This window comes from Plecotus auritus, assembly GCF_963455305.1.
Source record: "Plecotus auritus genome assembly, chromosome: 3".
NCBI classification, from domain to species: Eukaryota; Metazoa; Chordata; class Mammalia; order Chiroptera; family Vespertilionidae; genus Plecotus; species Plecotus auritus.
In genome coordinates, this window is record NC_137772.1 from 219,102,861 (window position 1) to 219,115,552 (window position 12,692).

The following is a 12,692-nucleotide window of genomic DNA, read 5'->3' on the forward strand; positions in this document are numbered from 1 at the left end:
CTCCCTGTAGTTTGAATTCATGTGATTTCTGCATTCTACCCTATAGGTTACCTATGGGATTTTTTTAAATTTAAAAATAATGTTTCAGCCCTAACTGGTTTGGATCAGTGGATAGAGCATCGGCCTGCGAACTGAAAGGTCCCAGGCTCGATTCCGGTCAAGGGCATGTACCTTGGTGGCAGGCACATCCCCAGTAGGAGGTGTGCAGGAGGCAGCTGATCGATGTTTCTCTCTCATCGATGTTTCTAACTCTCTATCTCTCTCCCTTCCTCTCTGTAAAAAAAATCAATAAAATATATTTTTAAAAAATGTTTCAGACCACACGCAACTGATGTATAAAACTATGAAGCAAAGAGGATTCCTCCTGCTTCTCACAAATGCTCCAAGGTGGGCATCGGAGGGGGTGTCTTCAGGTGGCTGGAGGTTGGAGCCTCAGCTCTAATCCTGTGATCAATCAGTATCAGCTCTCCCCTCTCCAGGCTGGTCTCAGGGGCCACAGCTCCCGTGGGTACCTCTGACCCCAACCTTGCCCACGTCTTAAACAAGGGGTCATCTTGTTTATCCTCAGGAATCCACCAGCTCCAGTCCTCCCTCAGGGACCCCGGAGCCTGCTCAGGAGCTGCAGGCTTCTGAGCTGTCCTCTGCTCCCTTATGCTGCAACAGGAACAAGTTTTATCCTCTCCTGGGGGGGATGTGTTTGCCTAGAAAATGCAGTGTTGATTTGGGTGATTAGAGGGGTGTTTTTTCCTTTTCTTGCTTCACCCACTGAGGGAGAAAGTAAACCTGGGTTTGGATGGAGGGGACGAGAGCACTACATCTGTGTATTTGTTGGCTAGGTTGTGGGTGGGTGTGGGAAATTACAAAGCGGGCCTCTGCTGGGGTATCTGAGATCATCAGAAGAAGTTCCTGCCCGACAGTCACACCTGGTACACAGGTGTTTATCATTGGGAGCACAGGTCAGGGCCCCAGCACAGCTGTGGGAGGTGGCAGTGCTTTGGAAGGGAAAGTGTCCACCAGGAACTAGCAGGTTCCAGGTACAGGGGACAAGAAATTCCCACCTCCCATGAGCTGTCCTGGCCTCGTTGGAGTCATTGCATAAGTTGCAGAAGATGGGAGGCAGTGAGCAGCTTGAGGAGAGAGCTAGAAGGAGGTCCCCACATACACTTCTGGTTAAGGGGACTCCCATTGGCCCCTTTTGGGGGATCAGGGACACTCATCAATCCCCTTTGAGTTTCTTGATTCCTGTGTAGCTTAACCCAGTTTGGAGGTGCCTCCCTCAATTCTAGATCATGAGCAGGAACCAGCTAGATAGGAGAAAGTTGACTACCTGGGCAGTTCCTGTCAGCTTTTGAGGTCATGGTGTCAGCAGTGGGATCTCAGAGTTTCTCCTTCAGCTCACCAGTCTGTGTCCAGCTGGAAGGATGTGTTGCTTCACCCTTGGGGAAGAGAAAACAAATTGTGGGGTTGAAGATGAGCCAGCTGTACAACAGGGAGCAGCAAGAGGCTCCATCTCTGGTGTTTCTTTCAGGGAAGGCCTCAAATGCCAAGATGGTCTCAATCCACTGTGTTTCCCTGTCTGCTGGGCTCTGCTGGCTACTATTTAAGAGAAGGTACTCACCTCACTCCAGCCGACTCCAAGCCAAGTGACAGTCCCGTTGTCCTGTGGAGGCACAAGGAGAAGACCATCAGACAAGGAAACAGACAGCTGAGGAGTAATAAAACCAAAGAAGCAATAAAACCAGACACGAAAGATGGGAAGGAAAGATGGGAAGGAAAGATGGGAAGGGATGCTTTGGAAATGACTTGAGGTTGGGGACATCTGTGTTTACTAATCACTATAGCTAATATTGATGGTGTGTCTACCATACGCTCCTTACGTGTTCCCTCAGCAAATACTCTCACACATTCCATGTGGTGGGCGCCATTGTGGCTCCCCTTGGAACGTGGAGGAAACCATCACAAAGTCTAGGTTTTCACCTAAACTCGGGTTAGCCCGAGTTCCACAGTACTGCTAGAGCTAGGACTCCAGCCCAAGTCTTCCTGATCCAAATATCATGTTTGTGAGGACTACGCTCTACACCTTTTTTATATATATATACAAAAATGTTTATTAATGTGTCTGTGTTACTTTCAAATAACTCTTCTCATGCCCAAACCATGTCTTGCACCCTATGCCAAGTCTCTGTGTTGATAAAGTCCTGGGGCTGTGGCTTCCCAAGTCTGCACCCTTCTTGCTTCTGCAAGACCCTCATGCCCTAAGGCCCTGGGGTCCTGCAGTCCTGGCCCCAGCCACGCAGCCCTGCGTGGGCTGCCCAGCCCTCCTGGTGCTGCCCGGTCCTCTCTGCTGCCACGCCCACCGGTGGACCTTAGCTTGTTTCCAGTTCTTTATGAAAATAGTGCAGAAACAATCCTCGGGCATAAAAGCTCATCTGCATTTGAGATTGCTTCCCTTAAGATACTTAATAAATAGAATGACTGGGACAGAGGGTATCGCCATATAAAAATTCCTTTATGCCTAGAGCCACACTCTAATGCAAACAAATTACACCAGTTTACATTTATGCTCACAGGATGTGAGGTGCCCATCTTTTCCATCTTCCAGTTCATAGTACTTTTTAAACACACACACACATCTTTCTTTTTAAAATTCTTTTATTAGGCTAAAAATACACAATATATAATTTACCACCTTAACCATTTTTAAGGGTACACTTTAAAAGTGTTAAATTATATTTGCCCTGGTGTGCAACCAGTCTCCAGAACTCTCTTCAACTTAGAAAACAGAACTCAGTACCCACTAAACAATAACTCCCCATCCCCCACCTCCCAGCCCCTGGAAACTGCCATTCAACTTTCCATCTCTACGGATTTGAGTGCTTCATATAAATGGAATCACACAATGTTTCTCTTCCTGAGACTGCTTTATTTCACTTAGCATAGTGTCCTCAAGGGTCATGCATGTTGGAACATGGGCCAGAATGCCCTTCCTTTTTAAGGTTGTAATTTTTTTAAAAGGATTTTTGGGAAAATTTATTTGAGTCAAACTGCACAAGATCCAAAATGCTCTAGAATAACAGTTTCTCAGCTTCTTCTATGCATTTCAAATGAAGGAGGGAATGTAAGGTAGGTTACATGAAGTTGGGAGAAAGAGGTGGGGATTAGATTACAGGACAGTCAACAAGAATGTGGTCTCTTCTTTAAAAAAAAAAAAATGTTTTTATTGACTTTATAGAGAGGAAGGGAATGGAAGAGAGAGATAGAAACATTGATGAGAGCGAAGCATCCAGTGGCTACCTCCTACATGCCCTCTGCTGGGTTTTGAGCCCACAATCCGAGCACGTGCCTTGACTAGGAATCGAACTGGTGACCTTTTCATTCATGGGCCAACACTCAACCACGGAGCCAACACCTGTCAGGCAAGATTGTGCTCTCTTGAGAGTGGTTATTTCAAAGGTGTGTTCACCTAGACGCACAGAAACAATGGACAGGGCTTGCTTAAGGAAAACAAACCTTTCACTAAAAAGTATAAGCCTGGGAAGTTACCTCCCGCCATGACCTGCCCAGTTAGGAATTCATGATCACATCACCCTGTGAGGTTACTTTGCAAGGAACCCATTTCTCATCCACGGTCCCCATTTTGATCACAAGTCAGTTTGAAGGATGCGTGGATGACCAACCTTTTGGTTGGATAGCGTGGTCTCACAGCACTAGGAAGGCTCCTTCCTAGGAAGTGTCAGTGTCCACACTGCCATGGTGACCATTGGGATGGGGCCATACTGCTATCGGGGGCTCTGTGTTGAGGCCAAATTTTCCCAAAATGGGACGGGCAGGGAAAGGGGAGGCAGTCAGGTCTATGGCCTTCACTGTGAAAACACACTCTGGCCCTGCCTGGGTAGCTCAGTTGGTTAAGCATCGATCCAGTATGCCAGGTGTGTGGGTTGGATCATACAATGCACATATGAATGGCACATGCAAGAATCAATCAGTGAATGCATAAATAAGTGGAACAATTGATGTTGCTCTCTCTCTCGATCTCAAATCAATAATAAAAACACTCTGGGTCATTTCTGTTCTATGAACTATCATGATGGAAACAGACCTCTCCATGGAGAGGATTCTCTCAGTCCTGTCTGAACTATCCTGCCTTGGAGCCCAGGGAAGAAAGGAAATGTTAGTTGTCTGTAGCGTTATTTTCAGAAGCAAAACAGCATTTATCAACTAACCCTCCTGAGCCTGCCTGACACAGAGAGCCGAGGGACTTGTCGGTATATTCATCGTTGATACTAAGGTGGCTGACCTGCATGGTCTTTGCTCTGCCTGGGAATGCTCTAAGACTTTACAAATAATGACTCACATTCTTCCAATAACCTTTGAACTGTTTACCATTTGTATCTATAAACACAGGGCCAGGTTTATTGTCAGCTGACCCTTCTGACCCTGGGCACGCCCTGGACTCCTGGCACTGATGGCTCAAACTGGGGTGTCCCATGGCGGGGACAATGAACAGCCAGCCACTCAACCACACAGCAAACCCCAGTTTCACTCGCAACTGAGGCACTCATTTTGGTTTTCTTGTTGATCTTGATGAAAAAACTATGACTCAGATTTCACACAAATTTCCCCCACTGATTTCATGTACTTCTGACACTTCTATTAGCTTTCTGAGAGTTCCATTTGTTTCCTCCTGTCTCCTTCCTGCAGCCATCACATTTTTATATGAGGAGAAAGAGGAAGAGAGGAATGTGAACAACTGATTCTGACACCTGACCCCAGCCCCTCCCACTCCTGCTCACTACCTGCTCCAGGCACTTTGCTTCCTGCACCAGAGGCTCCTTGAAGGCTGTAGGTACCATGAAATATGCCCTGCATTAGGAAGCAGACACAGATGCAGACGAAGAGGAGGAGGAGGAAGAAACAAAAAGCTTCTACAGGCCTGGCTGGTGTGGCTCAGTGGGTGTGGAGTCAGCCTGTGCACTGAAGGGTGGAGGGTTTGATTCTCAGTCAAGGGCACAGACCTGGGCTGCAGGATACATCCCCGAACCAGGTCAGGGCACAGGGCAGCTGTGGGAGGTAACAAATTGATGCATCTCTCACACACCAATGTTTGTCTCCCTTTCCCTCTTCCTTCCTCCCACCCTTCCACTCTCTCTAAAAATCAATGGGAAAAAATCCTCCATTGAGGATTAATAAAACAAACACAAAAGCTTTTTCCAAAATCAATCAATCCCAAAGGAATCTAAATGTAAAACCAAAAGGAGAACTATAAACTCGGGGGAAGAAATGTGAAAACTCATGTTGAGTTGCAGAAACACAGCTAATCAACACACCAATGCCAGAAGCCATAAAGGGAGACTTTGATTGACTTGACTTCTTAACAATTAAAGACTGCAAAGGCTACCTTGAGCCAAGGCAGACCATGAGAGGCCGGGCCACTGTGTGCAGCAGGGACGGAGACCACAGGTGACTCGCTGTCCACAGTACACAGGAGCCTACACATCAGCATGGAGAGACTGAACCCAAATTCTTAAACATGGGGAGACACAGGAACAAATCATCCTCAGGGAAGGGGCTTGCCCAGCGTCAGGCAGCTCCTGCGGGCAGAGAAGAGGCCCACACACCTGGTGCTGGTGGCTAAGGAGGGACATGTGGTTTCAATAACACAACAGCTCCCAGGTGTGTCTCTGCTATAGACACAGGGATCTGGGCTCAGTCTCCTCCAGCTCAGAACCCAGGATCACCTCCTACGTCTCCCATCCCCCACGGTTATGAGCGAGGGCGGGCCAAGAGCAGGGAGGCACAGCCCACCCGGCCTCCAGCTCAGTGTCTCAGTGTGGCACCCGGGGCAAGTCATTCCCCTCTCAGGGCCTCCGTTTCCCACAAGGCCTGGCACTGAGCTGAAAGGGAGGGTGAAACAATGTCACGATTTGAACTCTCAAAGGCAATCCTTTACCCCATCAGCCTCAGGGCAGCCAGTCCGCAAGGAACAGAGGCTCTTACTGACCTACCGTCCCCCACCTCCTCTGCTTCCCCCCACTCCTCCACTTCCACCTCTACTCCCTCCACATTCCCCCACTTCCATCTCCCCTACTTCCTCCACATTCCCCCACTTCCACCTCCTCTACTTCCTCCACATTCCCCCACTTCCACCTCCTCTACTTCCTCCACATCCCTCCACACCCCCCTTGTTTTGGGGTCACTGGCTCATGTCTCAGGGAATCCAGGTCTGAGCTGAGCTGGAGGGAGGATGTGAACCCACCTGTGCAATGTCCCACTTTCTCTTCAGAGTTTAGGGGTACTGGGGTAGGGAGGAACCTCAGACAAAACTGGGTTCCAATCCGGGCTCTGTCACTGTTTACATGTGCCTTTCGGACCATTACCACGCCCCCACACCCCACCCCCCTGCAAGCTTCAGTTTCCCTCACCTACACAATAGTGACAATATCCTTGTCTTAGACAGTGTGAGGGTGAGAAGATGGGGGAGGCGCTCCTGCCCTCCCAACTTACCAAGAATCTGCCTGGCTGATTTGGAACAAGATCCACTTGCTGTTAGCTGTGCAGAACCACTCTGCTGCTGTGTCTGCACAAAACCAGCCACACCGGGGCCAAGGCACCAGGAAAGCAAAAATGAAAGTAAGTGCCCAAGTTCTGGGAAGCTCAGGGTAAAGCACATTACCCAATCTGCACCGCGATAGGCGATCCCCGCCCTGCCTGCTGACGCCTTAGAGGAGTGGTTCTCAACCTGTGGGTTGCGACCCCTTTGGGGGTTGAACGACCCTTTCACAGGGGTCACCTGAGACCATCGGAAAACACATATTTACATTACGATTCATAACAGCAGGCTTTTCTCTGCCAACGCCCACAAACTAGTGCTCCCACAGACGGCAATGACCACCTGGGATGGCCTCCTCGGAAAGGTCGCCGTGATTCTGAGGCACTGACGCTGCCACCAGGGACAGGTTCCGAGAGGCCTGCTCTAAAGGGTCAGGGGAGACGCAGACACAGTGACCTCCCAGGTCCTTCACTGCTCAGCCCATCCTGCCTCCCTCAGGTTTCTAGAAGGAAGACCTGCCACAGACACAGAGGGATCCTGGACAAATTTCTCCCTCCACCCCATGGGCTTGTCCTGAGACCCCTCCTTCCTCATCCTCCCCCACACGCCCCCAGTGCCCCTTAGTCAGCCTTCTGTCCCCAGCGATGAGCTCATCCCTGAGCACAGCAGATGCTCACTGCCTCCTTGCATTGCCTTGGTCCCTGCTCCTGGGGCAGCCCCGCCCAGGCAGTCCCCAGACATTGGCTTTACGATGGCTCCTGTTGCAGGCCATCCACAAAGGACAAATGCCCTATGACTCCACCCATGAGGTACTGGGCTAGACAAGTTCACAGACAGGAAGTTGTCAGGGGCTGGGAGGGGAGGGGCGTAGGGTGACTGTTTCATGGGGACAGATTTCCAGGTTTCCAAAACCAAACAGTTCTGTGGGTGGATGGCGGTGATGGCTGCGCAGCAATGTGAATGGACGCAATGCCGCCGAACTGTACCCTTAAAACAGGTTCGGAGGGTACATTTTGGTGTGCATCCTATCACGATTTCTCAACATGTGATTCATCCCGCGACTGGCACTATACTTTCTGTCCGGAAGACGAAACAGGCTGGGCACTTACGGAGTTAGGAAGCCCAACCCTCCTGGGAAAATAGCAGCGTTGAGCCCTTTACAGTCTGGGAAGCCCCGTCACTCACACAATCCTAACGATTGCATGGCCTGCGAGGAAAACATTTCTCACCCCTTCCCAAACAGAAAACCGAGGTTCCCACGGGGTGACAGGCTGGCCCCGGGAGGGAGGAAGCTGGCTGGTCTGATTCCTGTTTCGTTCTGTTTTGGGGACCATATGCCATTTCCCTACAGCAACGGAAGTCCTTCAAGCCCTCAAGGATTCTCAAAGTGTCTTTTTCTGCCCTAAATGCTCCCTGAGCTCCAGATTTGTTGGAAAACGTCCACACCTCAGCCCTGGCCGGGTAGCTGTTGATTAGTGTCGTCCTGACACGCCAAGGTTGGGGTTCGATCCCCGGTCAGGGCACATACAAGAGTCAACCAGTGAATGCATAAATATGTGGAACAACACATCCTTGTTCCTCTGTCACTCTCCCTCCCTGACTCTGTCTCTAAAATCAAACAATAAATAAAAATTAAAAAGAAAAGAAAACTTCCACACCCGTTGTCAAGGTTGCAATGAGGTGGTGAACCAGAAGCCAACCCAGGAACGCCCGATGTGAGAACCAATGTGAACGATTCAGGCAGCCCGGAAACCACGTTACTGAAAAGAAGGACAACCCCCAATCCTATGGGGCCTGGCCCCACCTCCCTCCCATGGCATCTCCTGCTGCTTCCTCTCCAGGAAGTGCACCTGCTCAGAGGCTGGACTGGTCAAAAGGTCCTGTCCAGGCCGGCCAGCTTGGCTCAGTGGTTGAGGATCGACCTATGAACCAGGAGGTCAAGGTTCGAATCCCTGTCAGGGCACAAGCCCCTTTGGGGGGCGTGCAGGAGGCAGCCAATTGATGATTCTCTCTCATCACTGGTGTTTGTATCTCTCTACCTCTCCCTTCCTCTCATGTGTATGTATGTATACACTGAGTGGCCAGATTATGATGATCTCTGAACGCATAATAATCTGGCCACTCAGTGTATATCCTATATAATAAAAAACTAATATGCAAATTGTCCCCTCGACCAGCATACAGGCTAGCCAACTGCCCATGTCCCCTCCCCCTGGCCAGGCTGGCCGGACCCCACCCATGCACCAGGCCTCTAACATAATCTGGCCACTCAGTGTATAGCACACATTTAAAAAAAAATGCCCTGCCTGGAGGCGCCCAGCTGTCCTTAGCAACCCTGCTGCCCAGCGGCCCTGGCTCACGTCTGGAGTCCACATCTCACGTCAAGTGGGTGCCATCTGCCTTCTCTGAGGAAAACCTTTGCCCCCTCCCCCTTTTGCAGTTGCAGGGACATTGGTCTCCTTACTTCCCTCGTCCTCCTGGTGAGCAAGGGCCTGGCTTATTTATGCTCTCCCTTCGTTGAAAGAATGAACGAACAAGCCAAGCTTTGACAGTCCTCTGAAGAGCCTCCTGCTCCAACACCCTCAGGCCCACCCACCAAGTCCCCATTCCTGCTCCCAGGGCAGACTCTGCACTGTCTGACGAAGGAAGCCCACAGAACTTAGTGCCTGTGCCTATCTCTTCCTTGAGCCAGCTCAGTGTCAAGTCCACAGCAGGTGCTCAATAACTAATGAACTAAGGCTTAAAGGAGACACTCCTAGCTTCCTTGGCCCAGGCCCAGCCTGCCTCTCTCTCTCTCTCCTTTTCGGCGTGACTGCCGCCCCACCCTGGCCCGTGCCCCAGCACACTGCCCTGCTGGCAGCTTCCAGGATGCACCGCGCAGGTGCCCGCTGCACAAACGCAGCACAGCGCCTCCAGCCCTCGCTGCGCAGACACCACAGACACAGGCTCATAGCACATGGACTCTTTATTGTGACGCTCAGTGGAAACCTCGGGAAACCAGCTTCCTGTAGTGGTGACAGCTGCAGCACAGGCTAAGGCACTTTTACTCTAGAAAAAAAGGGTGGGGTGCAAGTTCCATTCACTCCTTTGTGACAGCAACTGGGACCTGAATTCCGAGCTCTGGAGGCATATGTAGCTTTTACACAGCTTCATGATTTGTGGAGTTTGTTTCTTAAAAAAAACCTTCTTTGCCATAAGTAAGTCTAAATGCAGCATATACATAACAGTTAGGAATACAGGGAAATCAGCAACCAGTGCAGACCAGTGTAGGACACGTTCCTCTCCTAAACAGGCTCCAAAGGAAGGCAGTGACGAAGACCGGGGGGTTACCATTTATTACAAGGGGGAAGAAAGCCTTTTCTTTTTCTCCTTCCAAAACTATCTGTGCAGATGGTGGGTGTTTCAACGCTACTGAGTCAACGGTGCCGATAAACGACCCTCGGGCCCAGTCCTGGAGTAGGTCAAGGTCGTGTGGGAGGGTCACTGGCCCCATCTGATGCCCTGGCTGTCAGATCTGGGACAAGTCCCTTAACCATTAAATATATTTGGTCCCCAAGAGTGTTGGGAGAAGCCACTGCTGGCCTTTCCGGCTTGCCCCTAAGCCCTGTCTGCGGGTCCCGGCCAGGGTGTGGCAGGGCAGGCTGCCCTCCGCAAAGGAGGGGAAGGGGTCATCATTGCACTTGAGACGTTCTAGAATCAGGAAGGGGACAGTGCGCTGCCCAGTGGGGGTGGGGAGGAACGACTCCCCCTTCCCCCCCCAGCACTCTGTGCCCTGCACAGAGGTGGTGGCCCTGGGCCTGCTCTGGCCGGACCACCCAGAGCCCACAGGAGGGGGCCAGTGGGGCAGAGGGTGTGAGGTCACCGCGTGTGATTGCCAACAGCAAAGAAGGGGGTAGGGAAGAGCTGGTGGCAGAGGGGGTAAGGTGACGATTCTTCTGGGGTGTTGGGCTATCAAAACTTCTTAGTCTGAAGAAAAATAGATTCGTAGAAAACTCTTGCCCGTCCCCGGCAGCTGCCCTTCCGGCCTCACCACCTTGCGCTTTTGGCAAGAGGAGGCCAAAGACCCTGCAGGCCACTCTGTCTCCAGCCAGGGGCCCAGGGCCCTGACTCTTTGGTATCAGATTCTTTGGGGGGGAGGGAGGGAGGGGGGAGGCAAGGGCAGGCGAGGGGAGGGCTGCAGCAGAGAAGCCAGAGGCCCTCACAGGCCTGGGGGGCAGGGGGAGGCACAGGCCTGAGGTCCCCTGGCCTGGTGACAAGGGCTGGGGTCACGGTCACAGCAGTCCCAAGGAGGTGAGGGGGTGCTGCGGGGGCTAGAAAGTGGAGGCGGAGTCATCCGTTGGTCGTTCGGTCTGTCTGTCTGTCCTTCTGGGGCAAGAGGCAGAGAGGTTATTCGGCAGCTTTGGCCTCTGCCCCGTCGGCTTTGCCGTCCACCTCGTCGTCCGAGCACTCGCCGGTGCCTTTCCGAGCCATTCGGCGGGGCACAACAAATGGCAGGTCCCCACGCCTGCAGGCAGAGGCAGAGGCAGAGGGTCAGAGGGCTAGCTAGGATGGCTTAACACAGCTCACACTCCACAGCGACCCCTAGAGGCAAATGGGCGCCTGACATCCCACAGGAGAAGCAATACAGGCCAGGCCAGCTCTCAGGGAGCAGGTGGTTAAAGTGGAAGCAAAACCCACCAGGAAATCAGGACGGATGACAAGGCGTAAAGGCACTAGAACAGATGGAGTGGCCTCCTGCACCATGCCTCCCTTTCCTCCAACTGAGTGTGAAACGGACACGGAGAGATACAGGAACGCAGTGTGGGAAGCCCGCCACCTTCCTCCCACCACGTGTAGGGAAGCAGTCAGTATTCACTGCTGACAGAGGCCTGCTCTGTGGACTGCATGCGTGACAAAGGACTGCCATGAACAGCAGCAGCGACGAGACTGGGGAGAGGCCCTCTGTCCGGCAGGTGCGGTGAGAGGGCAGCAGCTGCGTTCAGCAAGCGCTCACGGCACTGAGCGGGGGCCGGACCCGCAGCTGCCTCACACCTTCTAGTTCAAACGTCCAGCATAGGACCCTCGGCATCGGATTGGGAGCGGCCACAGGAGCAGACTTTGCAGATGGGATGGAGTAAGTGACCCAGAATTTAATGTCCATCCACAAGGCTGGGCCAGAGCCCAGAGGGCAAGAAGAACCCCGGGGCAGCGGCCCTGACACCACTTTCTCGGCCTCCAGGGCTGTGCTCACTGACGTCGAGAACAAACGCACTTGTGAAAGCAGAAATAACGGGAAGGGGCGGCGGAGGCAGGGCTCACCTGAGCTTGTTCTTGAGGGAGCTGACCTCCCGGTTCATGGCGTCCGCGGTCTCGGTGGCGTCCTCCAGCTCGCGCTGCAGTTTCCTGCGGGAGGCGTTGGCCCGCTGGGCCTCCTCCTCGGCTTCCTCCAGCTGCCGCTTGAGCTGCTTCAGGCGGGTGGACGCCTTGTCAGCCTGTGGGGATGTGTGGCCAGTGGCCATGGTTAGGCGTCCTGGGCGAGTGCGGCCTGTACGGCCCCCGGCCAGTCCACCGCTCTGCCCACAAACACACCTGGTCCTTGAACTGCTCGGCGTTCCTGCGCTCATCATCCACCTGCAGCAACACGTCCTTCAGCTTCTTCTCTGCCCGACGCACCTGCTTGCAGGCTGCCTGGCGCTCCCTGCCAGGCACAGATAGAGCGGCTTAGGGGGACACCCTCCTTCAGAGGGTCCGGCCCCCGCACCGCAGGCTGGACCACCCACTCCCAGCCTCACTGCTACTTCCCCCCGGGGAGGCGTTGATGCTAAGGCGGCCCCTCTTTATTGGACACCCACTGTGAGCTTTGGCTCTTCTGGGAGCCACGTTAATTGGCCCCATTTCACAGATGGGGAAACTGGGGCTCCGAGAAGAAAAGGGACACATCTCAGAGCATATGTGGCCCTAGGAAAAGGGAAAATTGAGATGGGGGGCCCAGTGGGACCCTCATTACCTCCCAACAAGTCTCTGTCTTGCTGAGCCCAGCCAGTGCCCAGGTGGTTGTGAACGCCTATCTCTCTGTCTGAGGCAGCCTAATAGACAGTCCCCCAAACCCTCAACTTCAGAGGTGGGCCACGGGCTCCTCAAGCTCTACAGGCCCCAGGGAAAT

The 12,692-nt window shown here is 52.7% G+C and overlaps 1 protein-coding gene across 1 annotated transcript in view; it reads right to left on the reverse strand.

The window, feature by feature from the left end:
• Positions 1 to 9,497: 9,497 nt before the first annotated feature.
• The window catches only part of MYH9 (myosin heavy chain 9), a 90,150-nt gene continuing 86,955 nt past the window's right edge, over positions 9,498 to 12,692 (reverse strand). Inside the window, exons 39-41 of the mRNA XM_080659421.1 lie at positions 12,119 to 12,227; positions 11,849 to 12,021; positions 9,498 to 11,054 (exon numbers count right to left, since the gene is read on the reverse strand). Of these exons, the coding sequence (XP_080515547.1) occupies positions 10,937 to 11,054; positions 11,849 to 12,021; positions 12,119 to 12,227 (400 nt within the window). The 3' untranslated portion in view covers positions 9,498 to 10,936. The remainder of the gene's footprint in view (positions 11,055 to 11,848; positions 12,022 to 12,118; positions 12,228 to 12,692) is intronic.